Here is a 27,616-nt window from a genome sequence, read left to right as displayed (position 1 = left end):
TAAGTTGCTAACATCACAGTCCACACTGGACTTGCATTTATACGTGCCCAAAGTACACCAGAAGGCAGAAAGAATCACATTTCTTCATTCCCTAACCCAAATGCATTTTTGTTACTATGCTACACATAGTGATTACTTCTGTTGCACTAGAGTTTAATTTAACATTCTTCTGCAGTAAGAAGCACACAGGCCAGAAAAAAACATATATCTGCATCCCACAGCCAAGAATGGATTGTGTTACCTTAAATTAGATTAAAATATGAAAGTAAACATCATAGAGCAATCTAGGCACATAAATATATTTTCTTTTACACATGTATACACATACATAGATTGTGAGAGGAACTGGATCCTATAGCTATGATCAGCAACTTGCACAGACAAAAAGAATTACTCACAGAGGATAAAGTAGGGATCCTGTGTTCCATGTGAACACAGCTCAGGTTCATCAGATGTTACATTTAAGTGCCATTTGCAAACAAGGCACATAATATAGAAATAAATGCACAGGTCAAGTTTTAAATATAAACCCTCTGAGGACTTTTTGTTTTCAATTCCTAGAGATAATATTATTTTCTCTCAAAATGACAGGCTAGCTTTGCAGCTGACATAAACCAGTGTTGCTTTATGTTTAACATTGCTGAATTCTCAGGCATACTCAGGTAGTTCATAAGTAGGAACCACGGGTTTAGGAATCAGAGGTCAGCAGAGGGGAAGGAAGAAATAGGAGAGACACTTATGAAGTGTCCACCAGCATCCAAGATGCCAACTGCATCACTGAGAGGAAACACAGCTCTGACAGCTCAGTTGCAGGGACTGCCCACAGTGTGGCTCCCCTCACTTGCTCATTTGTTGTCTCCTCAATAAGGGAGCTGTTTCCTCTTGCACCTTTGCTATTCATTGTGCATCAAGCTGTGTCTATGCAGGGGCAGAGGTTCAAATGCAAGAGACAAAACTGCTTTGAAAGGGTTACCCTACCCCACAGATATGCCCTGTCAAGGGACCTCCACCTGCTTGGAACTTACCATTGCATCTTCTATTTCTGCCGTCCCCAGCCTGTGTCCACTTATGTTAATGACATCATCCATGCGCCCTGTTATCTGGTAATAGCCTTTCTGGCTCCTGTAAGCACCATCCCCTGTGAAGTAGTAACCTGCAGCAAAGACACAGGGATGATCAGCAGCAGCAAGTGTGCCATTTTTGGTCTCTGGTGCAGGACAGACCATGCTGTAGGATGGTAAGTTAGGGCAGGGTGCTTCAGGCAGCTCGCAGGCCTTCGCAAGCTTGCAGCTGTGTGACCTGCCTCCCACCATTTCCCACTTCCCTCTGCCATCCCTGCCCTCCTCTGCTCTACCTGGGCTGTGCTGGCTCCTAATAAGCACCTGAATAGCACCAAGATGGTGAAGTTCAGGTCTCTGCCAAGACTGTAGGCAATCAGCAGCAACCAGTGGCTGTCATTCGGTAGTAAAACCCAGCCCAGCGACACAACCCAGCCGTGCTCAGCTGGATTTACAGGACCAAGAGGGGCTCTCTGATCTCTCTAGGCTTTGCATGGCTACATCTGCACAGCAGCTGTGTGCTCACACCTCTTGGTGCACACAGTACTAAGGGAAAACCACTTCAAATGCCATTTGCCATCATGCCACAGGCTACTGGTCAAGCTCAGAACTGCTGCTGGCAGCACACAGTGGAAAACTACAGCTGTTCAGCTGAAAGGGAGCAGCTCTGTTACATTTTGTACATGGGAACACTGCCAGGTTTTTTTTAATCACTTACACTAGGATGGATGAAAAGCCATTTTCCCTCCCAGCTAATGAAGATTCAGATCCCAGATAACAGTCACCATCTAGCATGTAAAAGTGGGAGAAACACTGCTAATCAGATTAGCTAAGAACTCCAAACCACCCCATGATAAGGATGGAGGGTCTAAAACATTTGATGGAAACTGGAAAAGGCCCAGGGTTTCCTGGAAACTCCAGGGTCACTGAGGAACATCTTGTAACACAGATTGTGTTGGCTCTTCACCAAGCCCATGTCTGGATCTGAACTGTTCCAGTGGCACATCTGAGAAGCAGCAGGCAGCTACTGCTGTGAAATCTCAAGGTGGCTCTTGCCAGGATCCATTATTACCCTATTTGTGACTTTCAGTCATGTTTTCTGCCCTTCCAGATCAATTAAACAACTATCTATTAAATATCAACAAGACATCAGATGCAAATGTAGTGAGTAATAAGAGACTATGTGATCATTCAGTTTCTTGCACCAGTTTCCCATTCTTATTATCCAGCTCATTTTGTACAATTTTCAGGATTGCCTGTCTAATTCTTGCCTACTCTGTAGCTTTCAAATCCCTTTCAGTTTCTTCTCCTGAGTGAAGACAGTTGTCTTGTTGAATGTCCTACCAAAAATGTTTCCCTGCCACTTCTAGTTATTTACCAGACAATTTGACCATATTTTAAAAAGGAAGGTTGTAACACAGGCTTAAGATTCAGTGATGCAGGAGGTATTTCCCATCCAATATGCCTTTTTCCAAGTGAGATACAAAGCTCCAGAGAAAAGGTACTTGGACTTCAAAGCTTGGGCATTAAGGTTTTCTAGAAAATACATCCCTTTTGACAGCTAGAAAGATCAACACTACCTAAAACCATCAGGGTATGCTTGCAACCTGTGACAAACACCCCAAGACACCACGGTACAGAAACAGCAGAAAGTACTGCTGAAAATATTCAGTGTGCTTATACTGCAGTGAAACTGCCTTCCCTTGGCACTTTCCTTACCTGGGTAGGCTTTGAAATAGGCATCAATAAAGCGCTGGTGATCTCCATGGATTGTTCTTGCCATGCCAGGCCATGGCTGGGCAATGCAGAGTGCACCCGACACATCATTGCCCTCTATAACCTCTCCCTGCAGGTTCAAGCACAGGAAGGATGAACAGGTGAACAAAAGAGGAATAATAAAGAGCATCTGTGTCATTGATCCAGCAAGAGTCACCCTATTGCTCACTGCAGACTGCCAGTGGAGGGTCACAAGTGGAGAAAATAAATGCAAACAACTCTTCTAGATACTTGCAATGCCCCGTTGGTAAATCTGTACAGACAACTGAGATATGCTCTCTCTATATATATATTTATATATAAATATAAATTGCGCATCTATTCTACCATTTTTAAGGAGAAACAAGTATCCTTCTGGATCCTGGTCCTTTGCCATCCAAAAGGTGATTAAAGCAGAAACACACACCAGCTTCTCATTTGGGCACCCAGCACAGCTCCAACTCACATTCTCATCCATGAGCACAGGCACAATCCCAAAGAAAGGTCTCATAGCCATAGCTGGAACAATCTCAGCTTTCTCCTCTGAGGGCCGTGGGGCAATGCAGATGCCACCAGTTTCTGGAAGAAAAATGAAAAACAAAATATATGTAGTCCATCCACTGCTGGGTGAAAGCAAATTCCAGCTCTTCTTAGGTCAAGAAGAAAACAGTGAAGCCACCTTGCAAGAAAGTGCGACTGGCAAGAAGCACAGACATTTGAAAGCAGCACAGGTCTGGCATAGGCAGAACTCAGCAGCCCCACTTCCTACCCAGAAGTGATTTTACAGGGAAAGCATAAGCATGTCAGGGGATTTATCTCCCTCTAGCGTTTCTACAGCTAAGATTAGCAGGAAAAGCACTTCGGGAGCCTGAATTACTGTTATTATAGAGTATGAGATTAACCCACCCCTTACAGGCAGGTTGAACTTATCTTCTAGTCAAAATTGAACCTTTTAATCATCCTTCTTCATTCCTGCTGGGATGAACATTAAATCACTTAATGAGGCCTTTTCTATTCTAAATCTAATTCACAAACACAAGAGAGAAACAAAAACAAAGGAGAATAAGGCTTTTAAAAATACAGCTCTATAAATAAAGGTATGTTCTGCCACACGGAGAGTGCATTCCTCTATCAGCTTTGCTGAGCTTGTGAAAATTGAAACCGGGGTTGGAATGGCTGATTTTGACCCTGAATTTGCACCCAGCTCTGAAGAATGGCATCTGATGGCCTTAAGCTTTAGGTCTGTAGCAAATGGTTTCACATATGGCTTACACATAGAAGTATTTCCCATTTCATCGATGGGCATGCATTCACTTCATGTTTCTGTAAATTTTGAAAAGAGGAGCTTGAATTGCTCCAGGAAGAAGCACCCCAGACACCTGCTGTCCTCTGTTTGCACAGAAAAAACCTGCATCAGAACAGGGACCCTGACTGAACTGAAGGTTGCTTTTGCTAAGCCAGTACTCATCCTACACACAGCACTGAGAGCTGTGTTTCAACATGTTTGCCACATCCTACACATCCTGCAACCAGCCACACACCAGGTAGTAAAGTCTCACTCCTGAGGGAACTGCACGGTAGCAAGGGTGCCTTAAAAACTATTTGCATGGTGAAGACCTACTATAAACTGGTTTAGACATACCAATTTTAGCCACTGACAGATGACATCAAGCAAAACTTCTAGGCTCTACCCTGCCCTTATGAAGCCTTTCTATTCAGAAGCAGAGCTGGCAGAGAAAAGCTGTGTTTCCACATTACCTGTGCCCACGTTGTCAACACAGTACAAACCCACCCAGACTTTGGGCAAGGACAGCAGAGTCTGAGTGGGGGATGGGTGCTTTGAACAAGGCACCCCTCTGCCATGGAGAGATCCCATCTGGCAGCAAAGTAGAGCAAGTGCTCCCTGCCACCACAGATAGATTGGAATGACTGCTTTGGGGGGAATCTGTTCCAGAAGCACCAGCCCAGTCTAAATCAATGCGAGACAATGCCAACAGCAAAAGCTTCCAGAGCATATTCAGAGATGTCTTTCAAAACCAGCTTCTCTTCATGGCTGGGTTTTTTCTTTTTTGTGAAATCAGTGACAAAAGTGAAAATACCTAGTGTCTCTTCTGCATCACGAAGAACTACACCTAAAACTCAAACACAGCTTTGATTCTATTATTATCAATCACAATCTGGTATCTTAACAGCAAGATCCATAGGAATTTTTCATCTGCACACACCTCACTATTAAAATTACTTCTCATAATTGCTCTCTCACTCATTTTCCTCATCCAAAGACTTCACAGCAGATTCTTAAATCACCATTTGCTGATGCCTGCCAGGCTTTATTAGCTGGCAACAGGTTGCTGCTTCGGGGAGCAGTGTCCCATGGAGGACACTGCACACAGCAGCACAATTAACCAGCTATTCTGAAACTGTATAGGTAAGGTGACACTGCAGGACCACAGCCAGCATCCATCACACTGCTCCTGTGATCTCTTCCCACGCTCCTTTTACGTTTAAATGGCATATATAATCTTTCCAAGATTAAATTGGCTTCCTCTTTATTAAAGCGTCAACTGTAGAAAAAGATTGATTCCACTTTCTAATAAAATCAATGTCATGAATATTTATCATTAATTATGCTTCCAGGAGTTGGTAACTGTTTACCTACGAAACTATGCCTGGTTCAAGGCAAGACCAAGTATTCAGCACTAACAGACTGTCCAGTGAGTGTTTTTTAACCTCTCACCTGACAAAATTACAGAAGACATACAGTTTAATACAAGATCTAATGCTGTACTTTGGAGGAAATAGACAACACAGTGTGAACACTGCATGCACCAGTTAAACAAACCAAAAAGTGTTAGGGTAAAACTGGATTCTTCTCAATTACATTAATGTGCAGCAATCAACTGCTTCTCCACGGTGTTTTCTTTCAGAGCAGTGAGGAAGAAAGCATATAATGAGGAAAGACCTAGCCAGTCATCTTTCCTTCTGCTCAGCATGTAGGAACCCAAAAGATTTAAGAAATCAGTAGGTGAAGTAGATAGCAGTTAACATTTGTTACCATCTGAATTCTGAGGTGGTTTTTTTTCAAATCTGAAAATTAAAAAAAAAGAACCTGCAAGTCTGATCTGGATTAAATGGAACTTGGTTGTGTGCCAGAAGAAAATTTATCACACTGAGATAGAGAGCCTGCTAGCAGGAATAAGGACAAAATCAGGAGCAGCTTGACTGGAAAGAGAATGAGTATGCTGCTCAGTGGTAGTTTAAGACTATTTTTCAGCAGAGGCAGAATGCCAGCAGCTGTGCTCCTGTCTCCATGGCAAACTGGATCTCACAACTTCAGAAGGACATATTGCATGACACCTCTAGCAACTTCTGAGTGCTGGTGCCCAGAAAAGAGAGGACTGAGTGCTGAGAAAGGAGCCAGGAAGGAGCTGCAGGGCTTCTTCAAGCAGAGGGCCCCACCAGGCAGTACAACCCCACTCTGGGTACAGCATGTGGCCTCTCCCTGCTGCTGGCCAGGGAGGCCAGGAGGAAGAAGCCAGCTCTGCTTCAACTGGACTGGAGACAGCCAGTCACTGTGTCCAGCAGCTTGTACACAGCAAAAAAACCTCAACTGATGCATACAGCTGGGTCAAGCATGTTGCCAATACACAAGTGCATCCCTTCTGAGGCATCAGAGCTTCAGGGCCAATGCAACTACAGAATATCAATTCAGTCATGGGAAAAGGTGCTCTTCAACAGCCCTGCTGGGTGATGGCCACTGTCCTCCAGCCACCCGATGGGCAGCCAGCAAGTTTCCACTCACTCCCTTCCAATCTGCCAGAGCAGTTGCACCAGGTCCCTTTGGCTACACAGCTTAGTTTTCCGTGCTCCGCTGATCATTCCCAGAAAGGAAAACAAAGCACACCTAAGTATAGATTGTGGCTATGTGCTGACTATTGCCAACTTTGCCCAGAAATTCAGTCTCTGCCTCATATTTCTAGCAGCAATTGGCATTTTCCAGTACTCAAAATATCAAAGAACATTTAGAGGAAAACAAAAAACCCAACACTGCTATTGTTTTTACATGTTGTAAAAGACATTCTGCACATAACATTGCTGTTATGTGCAGAAACTCCCCAGTGACTTTCAAAAGCTTATCCAAATGCCAGGAGGGTTTTTTTGACAGACTTGTTGGATAAAATTGAAATGTGTTAGTCCCTCTCTCCCCACCACCAACCTGTCAATGGTCAGGGTCCCCTGTGCCCCCCAAGGCTGCCTCTTACCTGTCTGCCACCACGTGTCCACAAGGGTACAGCGCCCTTCTCCCACCACCTGGTAGAACCACTGCCAAGCTTCCTTGTTGATGGGCTCTCCAACTAGATCAAAACAAGAAAGAAAAAAACCTGAGACCTGGGAGACTGCAGGCAGTTCATTCTCCCTCTTGGTGCGCAACAAGCTGAACGCATGATCTCCAAGCTCATCACACTTTTCCTGGGATGCACAAAGGACTGCGATGCACTCATGTAACTGAGGACTGACTTCTTCCAGAAGGACCAAAAGGCAAGCAATGAATATCATTGAAAGTAACTAATCTATGCAGGTCATGTAATAAGAACCTCCAGAATAGAAAATAATGCAGGAAAATGCTGCTTGGGTCACCTATGCCAGTAAAATTCAAAGTGATACCCTTTAACATTAGGTAAATCTTTTTAGCCAAGAATGTGATCCTGCAAAGTAATCTAGGAAACACGCAATCATACAAAAGTTCAATGGTCCCAAAATGTGATTTTGTTGCTTCTTCTGCTGAGAAAATATCTGAAAAGCCAGACACAGAGTCTGCTTTATCATCTTTTTTCTAACCACATCCCATGTGATCAGCTGAGCTCCTCTGTCATCTTCATTTCACCAGATAGAACCCTTTGTCTTTTTCAGATGAAGATTTCATGTCCCTTACCTGAACCCAAAACCTTCAAGGAAGATCTGTCATATTTCTTCACCCACTCTTCTCCATAATTCAGCAGCAGGCGTATCGCTGTAGGTGCTCCATAGAACTGATTAATTTTCAACCTTTGCACCACCTCCCAGTAACGACCTGCAAAATCACAAACCAGCTTTTTATCCTTCCAGAACTGACATACTGCTGCAAATGCTCAGCTGAAAGGTTAACAACCAAAGCTGGAGCTGTTACTACTGTGAATTCAAAGCAAAAGCAATGACAGCTTTTTTTCCTACCCTGGATTCACAGATGTTCCTGAGTGTTGTATACACATGATCCAAAGCAATGGAGCTTACCTCTCCTGAGCAGGCAGGTCACGCTGGACAGGTCTCTAAACCTCTTTTGCCACATCTAGCCAAACCTCTTCCCACCACTTCCTCACCTGGGTCAGGGTACACTGGAGTGCTTTCAAACAGGACAGAGGTGGCTCCATTGCAGAGTGGTCCATACACAACATAGCTGTGTCCTGTGATCCAGCCAATGTCGGCCACACAGCCAAAAACATCTCCTTGCTGGTAGTCAAAGACATACTGCAAAGATAAACGTAAGGCCAGCTGATTTCCTGATGGCAGGTGCTCAAAGGAAAGGTGCTGGACTGGGCATCCAGATGGGAGCAGGAGAGTGCATGGGGAAAGTGGAGCCACGGCCACATGAAGACCAGCCTGAGGTGAGGAAGCAAGTCAGAGGGACCAGTACCAGGGCTCCCAATCTCCTGGCACATTTGCAAACATACAGGAAGCACAGCTGTACCAGCAGCTGCTCAGCTGGAACAACAAAGCTACAACCAAAGCTCAGAGCCTTGGATACCTAAGGTTGCCTCCTCCAGGTGGTCCACACAGTAGAGCCGATTCTGAGGCACGGGGAAACTGCAGACCACTGAGTCTCAGACCCTTCACCAATATCAACAGATTTCAATGAGAGATCCGGAGGAACTCATAGGTGCCCATAAAACATTTACTGAGAAATATTCTTAGCTGCTCAGCTTCTCTATATGAGTGCATTGCTTTCCAGATGCTACCCTCTCCTTGCTCATCAAATTCAAGATGAAGATCTTGGAGAACTCTTATCTTCTCTTGGATATGGCAAATGCTTCCCACTGTAAATCTAACTCCTCTACCATATGGTGAAGAGATCCTGACTCATAAGGAGTCAGGTTTATGGATCAGAACTAAAAAAACCCTATGAGTGTGTGACAAGAGTGTCACATGTGAGTGTGATATCACACAGGTCAGCTGATCCCTCTACCTAGAAAAGACAATTCTCACCTTACTTTTCCAAGTGCCTTTCCCTCTCATGCACTCTGCAGGTGGAGAAAATGCAGCAGGGTGCAGACCTACCTTGTGGACTAAGAAAGAGATGCTTTGGTGATTATGCTAGCACTTAGAAAAGCTGATGTAAAAAATGTCCTTCATGCAGAGAAGTCTGACACTTGAACATTCAAATCTTCTAAAAATTCAACCATGTCAGCCAAAAGAAAGAAAACCTTCACATGAATTGTGTGATTACAATCAGGGTGATACCACTAAAGGCAGATGGAGATCTTTCACCACAGTCCTCTTCTCATTTCACTGTTACCTTTTAATATGCAGACCTCAGACCAGAAGCTTCAAAAAGTAGTACCTTGACTCTTTCCATTTTCATGAGAAAGGAGGTTAAAATGTTTTCCCTAGATCACCCAGAAAAGCAGAACAGAAGTGCAACCACAAGAGGAGAAATAACAATTTTTGTTCTTCAGACAAGTACTATGTGAAGAGGCTGTTTTAAGAGTCCAGATCCTCTCTGAAATAAAAAAGTCCAGCATCCCAATGCAAACTACTACAATAATATCCACATTACCAATGCCAGTAAGATACTTTCCAGAATCTCCTCAGCTGCAAATTTTGGGCAGCCAACATTGACACATTTTAAATGCAAGAGCAGCACTGCCATTTCCTTGCTTTCATAATTCTATGTTCAGGTTCGCATAGTATCATATTCCTCAGAACAAATCCTGAAGATTAATTACACAGTTCAGATGTTTTCCAGCTTGTTTACAACCAATAAACCAACTGGGCAGCAAGCAGAGAACACAGCATTCCTCCCTGATCCAGGTCTCTCTTGTCAGCACTGCTAAAAGCTAAGTAAACCTTTCTCAGAGGAGGCAGCTGAGTTACCTTGTGTGTGAGAGCAGCATACAGCAGGTATCCAGCCTGGGTGTGAACGATTCCTTTGGGTTTCCCAGTGCTGCCTGAGGTGTACAGCATGAAGAGCATGTCTTCACTGTCCATGCTCTCTGGAGTGCAGACAGAATCTGCCTTGGTCATCTCCTAAGAAAGAAAGCATGATAATAACAGAAAGACTGGTTATATGGAGCCAACCATCACTCCTTCTGTAAGCAAGGCAACAGTCCAGAGACAGGAGCCACCTTTGCTGTTGCCCCTCACAAATGTCCATGGATATATCATAGCTTATATGGGCTCACCTTGTGGAAAGGTTCCTGTGGGTGCATAGCATCTAATTTCCACCACTACCTCTGCTGGGCAGAAAAGTCAAGGAGAACTGGCCAGATAAAGTGACATTTCTGGGCGGAAATGGTAAGTCATAGCTGCTTAGATATCAAGCCTTTGCAAGCTGCTGGTATAAATCCAAAATGTGACTGCAAACTCTTGACAGCAGCAGCAGCAAGGCTGACTGGGTACTGCTTTGTACCTTCCTTTTCCTCTAAAAACTGCAGTGCTACAGTCGAACTGGGTGGTCACCTCCCTTCCCTGGCCCCAGCAGTGGATGGCTGTCCTGTCCATTTGATCCTCAAATTCTAATTTTTCTACCCAGAAGAAGAGTGCTTTACTGTCCTGCCTCTGTCACTCTCTTCATACTCCCCTGTTTGGCCATCTGGGTGAGATCCTCTCCTCACCCCCACAGTCAGAACCACAGGAGGGAAGAATGCAATGCCCTGCTAGGTCAGAGCCTCTCTCAAGCTCTGTACTGTCCTGATGAATAATTACTGCAAGAATTACTAGGTGGCTCATTGGAGGAATTTCTTGGTACTGCCTTTTTATGAGAATACACTGTAAACACACTGTATTTACAAGTGAACATTACCATCAGTAGGTCCAGTTGTTTAAAAGTGTCTGACAAACAAAGCTTAATAAAATATCAAGAGTTCACAAAATGCAATTCCTAGCCTCTGAGTTACAGCCCTGCTGCTCATCTCAGGTATTTCTCGTGACATTTCAGCACTGGCAATTCAGGTTGACTTGTCAGTTTTTGAAACAAAGACGGAATCCTCATATGCTCCATTGCAACATGAGCTTAAATTTTACAGTAAGCCATTGCACAAGAGCTGGAAAGTACAGCTGCTGTAAAGATCAGTAAGGACAGTTAACACCAGTAACTGTTTAATTCTTGTTTTGTTTCAGATCCCAAAACTGACAATGGGATGAGCTCAGCTCTTGGATCACTAAAGTACCTCAGGGTGTTTGCAAGGAAAATAATCAGAACGTCCTTTGTGGAGTAAGGAGTAAGACAGTTTCTGAGTAAACCTTGTCTTCTCTGTTTAACTTACGCTAGTACTTCTTCCTATCTCACGTGACTAGCACAGAGACTCTTGAGCAATTATCTTGCCAGCAGATTAGTTTTTTCCAGGCATTATTAGCATGAGTAGTTCCTGTTTACTGCTGCCAGCAAACTGATAAAACTACTTCTGCATTAGGCTGGAATCCCATGTGTGCCAGCTAAACACATAAAAACAACTGTTGTTTTCTTCCCCATGAAGCACAGGCTCTAAATATTCCTAAGCCATCACTATTCTCCACCATGGGACAACCACAACACTGTTCATGGCTGCATGAAGCCTCTCTAGGAACTTCATTATTTCTGCACTGCCTTTCAGCAGTGTCCAGTCTGAGTGCACATGCAATCCATAACACAGTGTCTGAACACAGTAAAATAACAGCAGCCACGATGGTCTCCATGGCCTCTGGGTCTCAGGAAACATTCCTTAAATGTCAGCACTGTTTGCAAGACTTGTGAAATGGAGCAGCATAACCCCTACCCATGCTGAGATAAACCAGACATAGACTGAGCTGCTTCAACTCACAATCCTAGCAGACTGTAAATACAGGCAGTCCATTTGAGGATGAAGATCCAGATGCTGTAAGGAGCAGAACTCAGGTCCCAAAAGCACTTACGGAGGAAAAGATTATCCTAGCCAACACTCAGACCTAAAAGGAGTTATCCAAGAACAACATACCTCTTCAAGGGGAATATCACGGTCACCCATCTGGACTTTGTTATCTGTCCTCTGAGCCACAAACACATGTTTGATGCTTGGACAGTTCTTCACAGCTTCATCCACAGTTGCCTTCAGCTCTATGGTTCGGCCTCCCCTGACTCCCTGGTTGTATGTGATAACTGCTTTGCATCCAGCTAAAAAGAGAAAGAATTAGCAGACATGCCAGCCTGTCTTCCAGGCTAGTATGCACACCCAACTTTCATTGCTTTGGGGGTGGTGCATAGGACATGTGTGACAAATAGAACTGCTGTCAGTCAAAACCAGTCAGTGTCACTGATGAAAACACTTTAAATCTGAGACACACAGAGATTAAGGGCAGCTGGGACCTCCATAGGTTATCCAGTCTATCTCCTCCACCTCAAGGCAGGGTCTGCTTCAGCTAAACCACTCTGACAGCTATCCCTTCCACCTTCCTAAAATACTCCAATGGCATCTACTCTACACTCTCCCCAGCAGTCCACTCCAATGCCTATCATGAATGTGAGGAAGTCTTTCCCAACATCCAGCCCAAGTGTCACTCACTGCAGTTTAAATCATCCATCCCTGTCTTGCAAAGCTGATACACAGAACAGCTTCTTGCCAGTTCCCTGTGTGAGGGATAACTAAAACATGTGCTTGTTCTCTGCAGATCAACTCCACTAAAAAGAAAAGAACATGAGAATTTCTGTAAAACTTATTCCCTCACACTAGCCACAAAGAAACTGAAGTGACTGCTAGGACATGAGCCACTGGCTATTTCCCTCTTCTGTTGCTATTTTTAGCATCACTTTTTACCTAATCACAATATACAAGTACTTTGGCACTGAGAACAGCTTTGTCTGCTGGTAGAAGAGCTCACAGAGCAGGGGCAGGCTGCCAGCACTTCCAGTACTATACATAAATACCAGGATCCCAATTGAGAATGCAGAATTAGTTCTGTCCAAGAGTATGAAAGAAACACTGCAATTACACTGCAAAACAACAAATCAGTCCCTATCCCTGAGCTCTGGTTTTCCTTCCAGTTTCACTGCTGTCAAGCAATAACCCAGTGCACACTGAATGTTAAGCAATTTATTAAGTATTCTAAGGCCAGAGGACACTGCACGTGTCACTCAGGAAAAGGCTTCTCACTGCTCTCTGCAGGGGAGAGTGAACTGCCCTGCTAGGTGAGAATGAACCAAGAAAACTCTTTCTGCCAAGACACCACAGGGCTGGGATATGCCTTGGAGCACTGAAACAGAGGCATTTGTTCCCCAGTCTGCATCTACTCACAGTCCATGATTCTCCCAGCCAAGGACTCAGCGCTGAATCCAGCGAAGACCACGGTGTGAACAGCACCGATCCTGGCACAAGCCAGCATGGCTGCCACTGACAAGGGGGACACAGACATATAGATGGCCACCCTGTCCCCTTTCTGGATCCCGTATTTCTTCAGGGTGTTGGCAAGGCGGCAAGTCAGATCCTGAAGTTCCCTATGGCACAGAAGGAATGTTGTCATGTGACTGCACAAGCTGATTTACACGGGTGAGCAAAGAAAAGATGAACTTGGGCAGCGTGAGGCTTCATGATCACCTCTGCACCTCATCTCAGCAGTACAGGGCATCTTAAAGAAGGATGGCATGCTGCTAGCCAGACTGCTCCTGCCATTGTGGAGAGTAGAAGAAAGGGCAGAGTGGTACTTGCTGCAGAAGGACGGGAGAGAGTGCTGCAGGCACTGTCCAGAGCTGCCGGGCTGTAATGTGGCCACAGCAGCCAGTAAGCCAGGTGCTGTCATGCTGCCTCCAGAAATCAGGGTTCACTTCAGTCACTCCTGATGCCTTTTTTACCCATGAGGCTCAGTCAGAAGCCACTGGGAACACAAGTGGGATAAACACAAGATGAAATGGAAGTGTTGTCCAAAGACTCGTTGCACTGTTTAAGTTGGGCAACAGCTGGAAGTGCTCCACTACCAGGAGCTTCTCTTTAAATTGCAAGGGTAAGCAACACATTTGCATGCACAAGGAAAGAAAGGAGAAGTCTGGAGGCACTTGTATGAGGGACAGATTTTACAGCTGGATCACCTGCACCCAACAGCATTTCAGAGCACAAGTACTGCTGCCACTCTCGCACAGAGAAATTCAGGAACACCAAGAACAGGAACAAAGTCTCTTTTCATAGGACTCTGCTATGACATGGTGACAATAGCAAAAACGTTCCTCTAAGGAAAGAAAAAACACTTTGTGGGCAAGGGCTTGCACATTCCCTTATTCTGATGCCTGCACAGGGGATAACACAATCACAGGTACACCTGGGACCAAGATGCTCCCATGGACTGAACAGCTCTGTATGCCTGCAGTGGAAGGGCCTTGGGAACAAGGGATACTGTGCCAGGTGAGGAGTGGTCTCATGCCAAGGGAGGAGGTGCAGAACAGGGTGCTGACAAGGGGCAGCAGAGCACTCCTTGTGGTGCCAATCACAATCAGAGGAGCAGACTGGCAGAATCTGCCAGGAATTGTCCTTTCACAGGTTCACGAACTCTGTGAGTACCAAGGCCCAGAGAAGAGAGACATCTACTCTCCAGCATGTTCACCACAAACCTGCCACCTGCGAACCCTTAGGGGTTGCAAGCTACACCACCAGGGACCCCCATAACTTTTAACAATGAAATTAATTTTGGTGAGTTGCATTCCCTAATAAGCTGTAAAGCATGAATCCTTAAGTATCCTCTTGTCCCAGAACTGGTAATAACTGCAAAAAAACCTCCAATTTTCAACTGGTGGCTAAGCTGCAAATAAAATGAAAAGTTGTTTCTGGTTCATCAAAAATTATTTCGTTCCTTTTTTAAACCACTGCAAGTTGGAAATAAAAGCTGAAGTGCTCTGCTTTGGAAATATCAAAACTATGGGCTGAGAATATGTAATTTTTGGAGTGTCCACCCCTTAACTTGTCTTAAACCAAGACAGAAGACAAGGAAAATGAGACAAATCCAAAGCACAGCACTTCATATTATTTATTCTAAGACTATTCCTGTAGCATCAAGTAAATAGTCCATTTCTGATCTTGGAGAGGTGGCCAGACATGTTCAGTGCCTGTTCTCTGGCAGTAGCTGGTAACAGCTACCCCCGCAGAGTGACCACAAGCCTGCAGAAAGCAGGGATGGAGTAGCTGCACCCCAGACTGAATTCTCCCTAATCCCTTACAGTGGAAGATCAGCCTGAACTCTAAAGCACAACATTGAAGACCTCTTCCCAAGCCCCTCATGACCATGGAAGTGCATAGTCAGTTAGATTTATTATTTTGCTTTTACTGAGTTCATGAGCAATAATGAATTCCCATCCAACCACTGGTTTGGTGCCTTGTCCTAAAAGGCCACATTTTCTGGTCTGGAATTTACCTGATGCTGCATTAAAGAAAAATTTCAATGTGGATAAATAACAAAGAGGCAAAACAAAATCTGCTCAGCTACAAAGCACATGAAGGGAAACAAGCCCCAGAGAGACAGCTGTGAGAAAGTAAAATGAAAACTTCTTATTTGCAATGAAAAATACTCAAGTGCTTTCTGAGCTGTAGCCTCTTTCTCATATACAGAAATCCCAGAGTATCTCTGGCTAAGGGGTGTTTTCTGGGCAGCTCCATGATTCCTCTTGTTCCTTTTGCTTATTCAGGACTTGGTTACCACAATGGCAGAAGCTCTCATTGTTTTTTATGATTAACCCCAATTTGACATTTGCTTAATGAGCATGTGTAAGTAAGGTGATAGACAACATGGATCAGTCTTTACCCATGGATCTATTTGCCTCTTCTTTGTATTCTGAAATGCTGGGATAGAAAGGCCTTGGAGGTCCCTCGGAGCTGCAGCACATGGAGGAATGGACACAAAGGCAAGGAAAAGGTGAAGCCAAGAACTCCAATAAAGACATCCACAAATCCCTGAGCATCAAGTATGTCTTTTGGCTCCTGTGGCAGCAAGTCAGGCTTGCCCTCCAGTTCAAGAAAGCAAGTTAGCAGAAACACTCTGTCAGGAATCCTTCCCTTGACTCCTACAAGCACATTTTTTATCTAACAGGCAGGCAGTTGGTACAGGCCGGCAGCGTGTTACACACTGTCAGTCCTCAACCCAGACACATGCTGGGGAAGAATGAGCACTGTGCAGAGCCACTGCACCTAAACAAACTGAGCAGGAGGAGACCACAGCCATCATCACCCTCCTCATCTGCTCCTACTGCCAAGCTTGGCATTGTAGCTTCTCCATCACACAAGGTCAGAAGAGCCAAGAGTAACTGAAACGCTCAAACCCAGCAGTGTCCCACCCCTGACACAGAGGCAATGGCATGGAATGCTGGACAGGAGGTGTATTGGTAGCATGGCACATCCACCTGCTGCCTGCATTCCCAAGGATTTCAGTGCAGCCGCTCAGAGCAGGGCACTGCACTCAGCAGAGGGAGGCAGGAATAACCAGCAGAGAGGAACAAAGCCATGGGGCACACAGAGCACTCAGCTCCCTCTGTGCAAGCAGGGCAGACAGCAGGAGGATCTCAGCAGAGCCACTGCAGGAGAAGGAAATGTGCTGAAAGCCAAGGGAAGTGCCCAGCCCCTCCTGACAGAGACAGATGAGAAACTGAGAAACCACAGAGTCAGTTCATAGCACAACAGTCTGAGGATCCTCTGCAAAAGCAAATTGTAAGAGCTGAGAGCAAATAAGAGAACAAATTGGACAGGAAAACACTGCTCCAGTGGGTAAAGTGCCAGAGCAGAGAGGAGCAACGGGGAAGCAGCAACCAGAAGGGGAGACCATTTGCTAAGGAGAAAATGCAATAGATCTAGTCTGTGCATTTAGAACAAAGCAAGCCAGGAAGATGGCAGAGGCATTAATGAACACAGACAAAGGACCAGAAAGAGACATGTGGACCTGCTGCTGGACAAATGTGAGTATCAGTGGTAACCACCAGGACCTATTCCTTTCTGTATGATTTAGGATTTGAGTAAGAAGATTAGAGTGTTAAGGGCTAAAACTAATAATTAACTCTTGTGTCTCTCTCTATAAGGTGTGCTTCCATTTTGTCCATAGATAAGGCTTTGAGCCTGTTGTCTTCCTGACTCATCACTCGCAATACAAACATCTCCTCAGCTACCACAGCATCACTTCTAAGCACAAGACCTACAAGGCTGAATCTAACAGACATCATTCCTCTCCCTGTCCTTACATCTCTGTTCAGGAACTGACAGACCATACTTCTCCCAGATCTCTCCCCAAATACAGCTTCCAGAGCCCATTGATCAGTGCAGTGTCTGGAACAACTTCTGTAAAACCCATCAGCGCCACATGGCACTTCTCTGACACACTTCAGGGATGCTTTGCAGAAACAGCCTTCCAGTAAGTCTGATGTTACCTTTTGCCACAGCAAGACTGCGTACAGCTTTCTAAACAAAGGAAGACAGTTCCTTTTACATTAAAAAAAACTGCATCACGACTTTCTTTGGGAAGCAGCCTTTTGCAAAATTATTCTAGACTTTTTCTTAATACATTCAATGCCATATACAGGCTTTGACAGTACCTGGTTTAGAGCCTTAGCCCAAGCCATGTTCTCTGCTGTCATGGCACAAAAGCTGGGCTGAGTATTTCTTGCAGCAATCAGTTTATTTCCTGGAACCATAGTTCGGATTAGGCCGAAACTGTTTGAAAATTCAGGTCAAGTGTCCAAACTGGGCATTAGAGAAAAACTGACTAGCCTTCCTGCAGACTTCCTGAACCCAAGACACGGGAAACCCCTTGTAACCTTTTTTAAGTGAGAAAGTGAAAAATCCATGAGCTGTCTTGGATGGGGAAAGCTGCAAGCCTGAGCAAGATATACTTGCAACCTCAACTTACAAAGGCAGCTCTGGAAAAGAGTTTTGCTGCCAATGGTAAGTACCATCATGGCTTCCAGCCACAGTATTCACTGTGATTTCTAATACAATTTCACCTATTTTAGCTCAGGATGAGGAATCCATTGGCTTTTTAAAGGCATAGCTGTCATGTTGCTCATGATGTCTTCTCTCCCACCTACCTAGGACCCTGATTTCTTGTCCTTTAGCTTTCCTCTCTCCCTACTTTGTCTTTTGCATTTTGAATTTTCCCTCTGGCAGCAATGTTTTCTGCACCAAAGTGATCACCCTTCTTTTGAGACCTGGAACCCTTTTGAAAAACAGGTTAGCTAAGGCATTCTGCTGCCAACTTCCCGTAGCTCCCACTGACAACAGCCATGAGATTTTGCAGATCCACTGAGTCACAGGTGGATAAACTGTAGAGACCATGGTAAACCAGAGAACACCAGAGAGAATAAATAACTCCATGTCAGACAGGGGGAGGGCTGGCATAACTTTAGCTTCTGTCTTCAACACCTCCTGTCGTTGAACTTACAGAGGCTGCAACCCAACAGCTCCGGCCACCAACTCCACCTGCTTTTATAAGGCACAGCTCCTTTAAAAACCCAGGCTTAGCAATGCACTGGGGAATTCCTCAGCAAGGTTTCAAAGGCCCTGAGCCGTGACAATATCCACAGAGCAGGACAAAACACTCCTGGTTTGGTTGGACCCTTCTGACAATAAATTCAGTTGTCAGATCACAGCACCACAGAGCTGCTAAGCCACTGCCTTACCAATGAGCTTTTGGTGGCTTAGCCTCTGGAGAGCAAGAGAGCCTCTTGATAACTGATTTGCATGACCTGTCCCCACTTTGCTGACTGCAGCCACCAAAGCCTAAGAGGGTTGTATCCCCTGTTGTTACAAAACAGTAAAAAACCAAGTATCTTGCCTTCCCATTCAAAACCAGAGATAATATGAAACTCAGCCAAATTTCTACTTGATAGAAATGAAACCCACAGGGAAGAAAAAGCAAGAATGGCCAGTGAACTTTTTTTTCCTGAAAGGCTGAATTGCATCAGCTAGAGAGCCAGGACAAAACTCAGCAGTGAAAAAAGATCATCACAATTGAGCTTGTAAGGGAAGCCATCATCTCCTGGTGCAAAAACAAAATGTTTCACCTATGGCTTTGGGTATCTTTGCCCAACAGCAGATGTTTGGATTCTTCCCCTAGCACACAGCACTTGAACTCTGCTGCACAAACACAACCCACCTTGCTGACAAGTGTGCACAGGGATGGGTGACGGCTGGCTGACGGCACAGCCCACCAGCCCACCAGCTCTTTGCCCACAGCAGAGGCAAATTGAGGCTTTTATTTCTGCCAAGGATGAGCTAGCTGGGATAGCACTTTCCAGTGCAGCTGTGTTTCCTGCCAGTGCATGGAGGACATCCCACTGATGACGGTTTTTCCCCTTCCTCAGGGAGGAGAAAGCCTGTTCCAGCCCTTTTCCTACACATTCACCTTCTTCCTTTGCAGGCTGCAATGGGAACAAGGCCAGCACTCAGCTGTTTTCTTGTCACTCACAACTCCCCAGAGGAGAAGGCAGAGGACCAAGCCAGCAGCTGCATCTTTCCTTGTGTTGCCCAGGGCTTATCTCTGAGGAGAAGCAGCTCACAGCAGCAAGCTTTGCAGAGTAGATAATGCAGAAAACTGGAGCCTAGCAATGTTGCACATAAGCCTTGGACAGCTCTCTCTCAGCTGAATCCACGACCTCACTCAAAGTTGGTCCATAAGGCAGGGCCCATATTAAAGTCTTTGTTTTCCTACAGTGCTAAGTCCTTACTCTAAAGCCACTGTCCCATTAACAGGGCATCCAGATGCTAAGGAAAGGGGCATCTCTGTTCTGCCAAGACATGTCCAGCATCCCTCTCATTCCCCCTTTACGCTGAGGCTGTATGTGCTACAGAAGGATCACCAGGGACTACCAGCATCCCAGCTCCTGGGCCACTTCCTTCTCTGATTTGCTTTCCCTCACAAAATTTCTAGTTCAAATAAGGCACTACTGCAAAAGGTTTTCAACTAAGCTCTGTCTCAAAGGGAAGTCAATGCCAACACACTTTCCTGACCCATTTAAAACCTGAAAAAATGCAGCCCAAAGACCACAGAAAAGGCAAAATACTCCGAGAGTATTGCTGTTTTCAACAAAGCTATTCCTGCCTTAATGAGATAAGCAGAGAACCAAGTGACCTGTTTTACCACGTGGTAGGACCAAAGTCTCTTGAGAAACTCAAATGCAATCACATCTAACCCATAGTATCAGGCAGAAACAGAAACATGGCTCTCAAATACAGGCAGAAGTTTGAAAATAGAGATTGACAATACATCTCTGACTTGGATGTTCTCCTTTCTGGTACCAGTTACTGTATCTCTGTAAGGCTGCACAAAGAAGGGTTCAGTTTTCAGATCTGGGTTACTTGTCTTCATGTCACAGCAATCACAATTCCACAGGCTGAAAATATACTTTCTTCCAAATGCGCTTGGGCATGGCCAGGAAAAAAAAAACAGTCCTGTTGCTGTTCAGAAAGGCCTGTCCCTTTTCTCCAGAGATTGCAGATAAGATGTTTTGAGTATCTGCAGCAGCTCAGTACATTTCAAGTAGCAGCCTAAGGGGGAGGTTAGAGTTGCCTTGAATGAGGCTGTGCTGTCTGTTGGGCTGCTTCTCTTATCATGTTGATCTGAGCACAATTGTCACCTCTTTCTTACCCCTTGTTTCATGCCTGAGGTATAGAGAGAGAGGTAAAAGTGCACAAACCTGGGAGAAAAACATAACATACATAAACTCCGGGAGAAACCTTTGGTTTCATCTCCATGTTTACCACCAGAATGGCAAAATGCAAAAGTACTTAGCCAAGCTACCCAGCTCATTACAACATATTTATATCATAAATAAGGCCTAAACACCCTGCCAAATAACAATACCAAGATAAAAACCAATGCACTCCTTTCACAGATTTATATCAGACAGTGTTTATTTCTGTTGCATGGAGCACTAACCTCTCAAAGTTATTTCTACACCTACTCCTCCCTGCTGACCACTTTCCTCACTTGAATGAATAATGTTTCCAGGAGCTTTCATAAATTTTGGAGATTAATCAGACCACTAGAACATTTTCAGACCCAAGGAGCTCTAGGAATCCCAACAAGTTCCAGAAAACATTCTGTAAAGGTCTGATGCTAGGGACATTCTTCATCTCCTCTGCTTTCCGATCTAGCAGAACAAACATCTGGCTCCCTGAGATTCAGCAGCTCAAAGATTTGGCTCCCTAAAACATGGACTGAGGAACATACAAGTCTGGGAAACATTTAAATCTCATTAGAGACTGAGATGATGTAAAAGGCAGGACTGTCTCCTAAACGAGGGCACATAGCAAGGAGAAGAGAAATATGCTTAAACCTGCCATATTCTAACAAATCCTGCAATCTATAGCATCAATTACAAGTAAGTGTGCATCAGAGCAGCCTCAAGGTTGCTCTGAACTGCAGTGAGGACAGGAAGAGAAACATGGAGAGCTTAAAATCCCCTCCAGCCAGGGCGCAGTATCAAGCAGTTTACCATCAACACAAGATGTCTGCACCAAGACATTTGCTATTCCTCTGAAACCAGAAGCTACTCACAGAAATTTTCCCCTGTGTATCTCCAGCAAGCAAAAAGGAAACTGTCAGGTGAAAAAATCCCATTTCCTGTGTCCCCCACACTGCCAGGCATAGTGAGAAGGTGCCATACCTGTATGTGACATGCACTGCAGTGCCAGGTTCATCTCTCTCCCAAATCAAAGCCACTCTGTTTGGAGACTTTTCGACGTGCTGATCCAAGCAATTTACTGTAAAAAAACCCAAAGGTTTAAACAAAGCCTGAACACATGAAAGGTGCTTTGTAAACCTAGCTTGGTCAAGTGCAACACCAAGCAAGTGCAAGATGAAACATCAGTTTTTGGGTTGCTAGACACACACTAATGTATAATAAAGGAACTGAGAGCATTTGCAGCTCCAGTAAAGCTATACAACAAATTCTACACTTCATTGGCACAGTGGCCTTAGAGATGGATACCCATGAGAGGCCATGGCAAATTCAGATATGGGCTGAATTCATGGCTCAATTCAGCCATTTAGTTCCACTGGCTAAGCTTAAGCCAGCCCAAATCCTTCCCCTGCTCCCCGCAGCACAAAGGCAAGGCACCCTTTTGATTTTTTTGCTCCCCAGAGCAGCATTTCATTACAGAACTCAGACAGTCTTCCCCAGCTGGCATATTTAGGCCTGCACCGTTTGGATTTTCTAATTAAAGCTCATGTGAAACATTTTTGTTCCAGGGTATAACAAAGAGCTGAACCTCAGCTAACTGAAAATGTCTAAAACTGTAGTATCTATGGTGAACTCAAAGTTCAGACATCTACAAGTTATCAGACCCATGGGAAAGCTTAGCGTGTCTGAGGCTGTGTATTCCACCTCCTAAAATTTAAAGGTATAAAATTCCCTTTTAAAGGTGCATTTCTCCCCCTCATCATCTTGAAGCGAAGGACTTAGGGAGAGCACCCAATCTGAAGAAATTTATAGAATCCACAAAAGAAACTTGCCTGCATGTCCAGTAGCAACTTGCTTGATAGTCAGAGAATATCCTTGTTAAGTATTAATTCCAAGCCTATATGACACTTACTTATTGCATTGTAATCTTTCAAAGGCAGTTACTTTATTTCAATAGGCAACTAGTTAGGGACACTGCTTTATAACTCAGAGAAAACCTTTTTAAAAATTGCTGGATTTCAGATCATATTTCCTGGAAATATTAATACTGATGGAAAAGGATTTCATTTTTCCAGATATATTAAAAAAAGCTGTGTGCTGTAGTAGCTTTTGCTGTCCTGTGATCACACCATCACACCACCACAGGGGGTGGGAATGAGCCTCTAAAGGTGCACAGAGAAATAAATTCCTCAGAATTTAACACATTTCACTGCAAGACCAAGTGTTAGTCTCAAAAATTTGAAAAAGTGCTCTTCAGCTGTTTAATGCCTTTTATTTTCAATGCAAAACCCTGCAGCAGTACTATAAAAATAAGACAAACCATTTCTTAAGCCATCCTAATATGATACAAGAGGACAAATCCCTAGTGGGGAATTTTTTAAGCAGTTATACACTGGTTTCCTCTACCTGTGTTCATTGCTGTGGCTTGGTCCACAACAAGTAGCAACTCCCACCTCCAAGCTCCTCGCAGCTACACCCTCGCATACTGTGCCAGGCTACAGTGAATCACAAAATGGCATTCATTGCCCAAACAACTTTTTTTACTCATGAGCAGCCACACCGGCCTTCAGAGGGAATTTCTGCTGCAGAAAGCCCTGGCTGAGCCAAGGGGGAGCTTTAGCTCTGTAAGAACCAGCAGGTGAACCAGAGCCAAGTTCTATTATTTCCTTCCTGATCTTAGGCTTACATGAGCCTTTTGCTCATTTTACAAAATAGAATTTAGTGACCTTCCCCTTAGTACTACACCCTAGTGGTTTCTCCATACGTTTTCTTGCTTCCTTGACTGCTCAGAAACAATTAATCTCAGTAAGACAAGTTCCTGAGAATGTGTCCTGGTGGGAAATGCAGTAGTTTGCCATGTTATTCTCCTGGCCAGGAGGTACAGTGCAAGAAATCCAGAAGCCCTGAAGCTCACAGGTCCCCAAAATCCTACCGCAAGGGCCCCCAAGCAAAGAGCATCAGATGACTCAGTTGCTCATGGTTCAGCTGTGCTGCAAGATGTGCACACAGGATGTTCTGGATCAGGGACCTGAACTGTTGCCATGTTTCTGCACAGACAGTGTTCAAATCAAGAGGTGAAAGGACAAAATCGAGTCTCCTAACAGAAAAACAGCCACTTGGCTGTGGCAAACTATTGCCTTCATCATGCTTGAAAAGAAAACTAGCAACAGTAAACCTGTTTAATTCTGTGCATCTGTTTCAAAGGCCTATGATTTCTTTTTATGTATGCAAAAAAAGCTAAGTGGCATTTTCTGTCTGCTGAGGAACCAGACCCAAGGCCAAGCAACATCTGGATATCAAAGATCTGACATGGGATCCAGAAGAAAATGTTGATCCCACTCTACAGAGGAAAGAGATAGATCCCTGATAGGCTGGGCTCAGACAAGATCTTCCTTTCAACAGGAATTAATGAAAACAAAACTCTGGCTAAAATCCTCTGATTGCTGGGTGCTGGGCACAGGGCTGTACACACATCTCCATAAAGTTGGGATCTACTGCTGGGCATTATCCCCTGGGAAGAGACACTCTCTTATGCTCTCTGGAAGACCCGAGGAGGGTTTCCTCTTTTGGCTGTCAAAAAAAAAGTGGCCAGAGATGTTACAGTTACTGCACTACTGAACCGGTGTCCTCCCCGAGGAACAGGAAATGAAGGTCAGAAATGTTCATCCCTGTTAAAAGACATCACCACTGAGTGGTACTCTGGATGGGGCTGGGGCTCACTCCCACCGGATGAAGCACAGCCGCAGCACGCAAGAGCCTTCAGGGCAGACATGGCATGGACAAAACTCAAAGGCAGTCAGGGCACCCACGGCAAAATTTACTCGTTTCATGTTGAGTGGTGAAATTGGATGAAAATACCAAGATCCTCGTTTAAAAGAAAAAAAAAAAAAAATCCCTGCCATAAAAGCCTGGGACCGTTCCCCACCTGAACCACCACGGGGCCGGGCAGCACCCGGCAGAGCCCAGATTTGGCATCCCATCCCGGAGCCCATCTCCGCAGGCCGAAGGGCGGCCGCCCGCGAGGCAGCGGCCGGGAAAGAGGCTTAGCCAGGGTCATCCCAGTTTCGGATTTTCACCCCGTTTCCAGCATTTCGCAATTCCTGGCTTGTTTTCTCCCAGCGCCGCCCAACCGAAATCCTCGTTTTCACCCCCAAAGATGGGCGATGGAGAAACTTCGCCCCGCGGGTCGCCTCCCGTCCAGCCCGGTGGCAGCCGCGGGCGGCCCGGCCGGGGCGCGGGGGATGCGCGGCCGGGACCCCTTACCCGAGACGTTGAGGCGGCCGCCGAGGAACCAGCGGGCGGGACCAGCGGGCGCTTCGGGCTGGCAGGCCGTGTGGAAGGGACTGTCCCAGCGCAGCCACCCCCGCGCCACGTCCGCCCAGAACCCGGTGGGGTCGCGGGCCGCCCGCTCCTGCCAGGCCCGGTACTCGCCGGGCGGCAGCGCCCCGGGGGCGCCCGGCTGGCTGCAGCAGCTCCGGGCCGCCGCCGGGACCCGGCCCGGGGGGCGCGGGCGGCTGAGGGCGCGCAGAGTCCGCGCACGGGCGGCCGCCAGCGCCATAGGGACACAGCCCTTCCCCGCTGTCCCCGCCGCGCCCGCCCGGACCGGGAGAACGAAAGGGAGCGAACGAGCGAGCGAGATAAAGACCGCCTGCGGGGAGGGGCTGCCCCGGCGGGGCGGCTCCGGGAGCGCCGCACCTCGCACACCCCGCAACCCCGGGAGCACCCTGCGTCCAAGGACACCCCGCACCCCTGGGAGCACCCCGCACCCAGGGACACCTCGCACCCCTGGGAGCACCCCGCACCCAGGGACACCCTGCACCCCGCTAAGAGCACCCCGAGAGATACGCCTGCACCTGGAGAGAGAGACCCAGCACTTTCCCCTATGGGGATATCACCTGCACGGATGTGCGGGCCAGGGTGCGCCCCTGTTCACATCCTCACCACCACAACAGGGGTGCCCAGGTACAGCCAGGCCCTTTAACATAAAAAGCAGCTCTCGGCACACACACACGCTGTCATATCTACAGGTGGTGTCCAGCACCACGCACCCGGAGACAGCACAAAGTGAGCACAGTGGCACAGTCCTCATGCACAGACAGTACCTGTGCTCGTGGGTAGGTGGCAAACACATTATGCCCTCGTACACCACTATCCACAAAGCTGTCATAACCCTGCCCCCTCTCCTCAAGACAGGGTGTCTCTAAGCGGGGTACACATCCTATCTTGGCAGCCCTGTGAGCACCATCATTACCATAAAGTGGAATTCCTGGCTTTGGGATCACAACGCTTCTTCCTCCATATTGATCTATGGACCAGATTTCACCCTGACTTCATGGTGAACCCTCAACAATGAGTAGCAAGGTTTTACAGCAGGTAGCACAGAGTTTATTCTTTGTCTATAGCAGAGAAACACTCTTTTCTGGCATAAAGAAATGAATTCTTTTAGACAGCTTGGTCCAGCCTCCCAGCAAGGAGTCTAAAAGCTCAGAGTGGCATGGTCTGGGCATCCTTAAGAAGTGCCAAACTACCAGAGCACCGACTCTACTCACCCCAGGATTTGAATAAGCAAAGCACATTTCGTGTTCAAAATTAAAAGCTTGAAATAACTGTATATGGTATGAAGCTTCTTCTGGCAGTGGTAGAAACAAATGGTGTTTTTCTGTTCTAAATATATCACCAGGCTCTTTTTTGTGTGAGATTTTCTGACACTGCTGAACTTTCTACTGTGTTTTACAGGTAACAAGCAAGAATAAATACAATTTTAATTTCCTTGTAAAGTTGGCATTAGTACATGGCTGCTGTAGTTCGATATCACTACCTTGGGTTTTGACTGTCACTTTCGGTTTGCCCAACCTCTAAATTCCAAGCAGCAGCACGTGTGCCACCTGGTGCCAGACAGGGGCACGGAGAGCACTTCAGCTTTCACTTGGTTTGCCCAAGGATTGCTCAAAAGCTTTCTACCAATGACTTATATGCAAGTCTTACCCCTTTCAGGATTTCAGAGGAACGCTTTTCATGAAACAAACAATAGAGTTGTCAAAAAAAGAAAGCATGAATTTAAATTATTTGGCCTTAAAGCTTACCTGCTTCATTTGCAGACCTTGAAATATGGGAACACTTCTTGGGTTTTCTTCCACCAAGGCTGATTCTTCTTTTCTACCAGCAAGTTCTGTTTTGCTCATGATTTACCATAACATCCCCTGCTCTCAAATTTTGGCTGCCTTTTGCCTCAGAGAAAACCATGTCTAGCAGCAACACAACCCAAATCCAGTCTGATCACCCCATTGAGATGGGTTGCTGAACCCAAGCACAAGCCCAAATCTCCTTTCTTGCCTCAAAAAGAGTTTAAGAGAAGGGAAAAAGAATCCCTGAGATTTTGCAATGTCTACTTGTTCTACCCATGACTTTCTGAACAAGAGAGTGAAGGCTCTCAGGCTATTGACTTTTTGAGAACCAAGGAGTGTTACAGCATTTCTCATTTTTAAGTATTTTAAGTGTGCCAGGAAAATCTGGTGATGGATAAAAGGTCACAGAATTGCTTCCTGCATTCACTGTGTCTCTCTCCATTCTTAGGGCCCTCTGGCATTATGGAGTCCCAACAGGAATGCTGGCATTCCCAGCTCTGGAGAAGCCTGGTGACTGTCATCTGGAAATGCCACCTCTGTGTGGCAGCTTCCAAAGGCAAGTGGTTGCCAGGGCAGAAGAAATCATTCCCTGCTGCAGCCAAGCCTCCTGGCACAGTCTCCCAGCCCAGCCAGGCAATCTCACTGCCCTGCAGGAGATTTTAGCAGGTAATAGGCACAGCTGCTAAATAGCTGCAAATCTTGGCCTGGATTGAGAATCTTCTGTGCTGGTGTCATGGCAGGCACTGATGAGCAATGCCAGGAGTGGGTTGAGTAGGGGCTGAGATTTCTGCTGACAGAACTATAGCAAAAAAAAACTTTAAAAACCAAAA

General features: G+C 45.7%; 1 protein-coding gene across 2 annotated transcripts in view; it reads right to left on the bottom strand.

The window, feature by feature from the left end:
- The window catches only part of ACSS1 (acyl-CoA synthetase short chain family member 1), a 30,913-nt gene extending 5,694 nt beyond the window's left edge, over window positions 1-25,219 (bottom strand). The window contains exons 1-11 of one of the 2 annotated variants that reach the window (XM_053938242.1): window positions 24,925-25,219; window positions 21,646-21,742; window positions 13,313-13,512; window positions 12,020-12,195; window positions 9,942-10,094; window positions 8,171-8,318; window positions 7,747-7,884; window positions 7,076-7,168; window positions 3,280-3,392; window positions 2,778-2,904; window positions 1,026-1,153 (exon numbers count right to left, since the gene is read on the bottom strand). In XM_053938242.1, coding sequence (XP_053794217.1) covers window positions 1,026-1,153; window positions 2,778-2,904; window positions 3,280-3,392; window positions 7,076-7,168; window positions 7,747-7,884; window positions 8,171-8,318; window positions 9,942-10,094; window positions 12,020-12,195; window positions 13,313-13,512; window positions 21,646-21,742; window positions 24,925-25,219 — 1,668 coding nt within the window. Of the gene's footprint in view, window positions 1-1,025; window positions 1,154-2,777; window positions 2,905-3,279; window positions 3,393-7,075; window positions 7,169-7,746; window positions 7,885-8,170; window positions 8,319-9,941; window positions 10,095-12,019; window positions 12,196-13,312; window positions 13,513-21,645; window positions 21,743-24,586; window positions 24,679-24,924 lie in introns of those variants that run through there. The other variant, XM_053938243.1, reaches the window with a different exon arrangement.
- Window positions 25,220-27,616: the final 2,397 nt, after the last annotated feature.

This window comes from Vidua chalybeata, chromosome 3, assembly GCF_026979565.1.
Source record: "Vidua chalybeata isolate OUT-0048 chromosome 3, bVidCha1 merged haplotype, whole genome shotgun sequence".
Lineage (NCBI taxonomy): Eukaryota > Metazoa > Chordata > Aves > Passeriformes > Viduidae > Vidua > Vidua chalybeata.
Note: the sequence above shows the minus strand (reverse complement) of the source record. Positions and strands in the feature narration are given on the sequence as shown.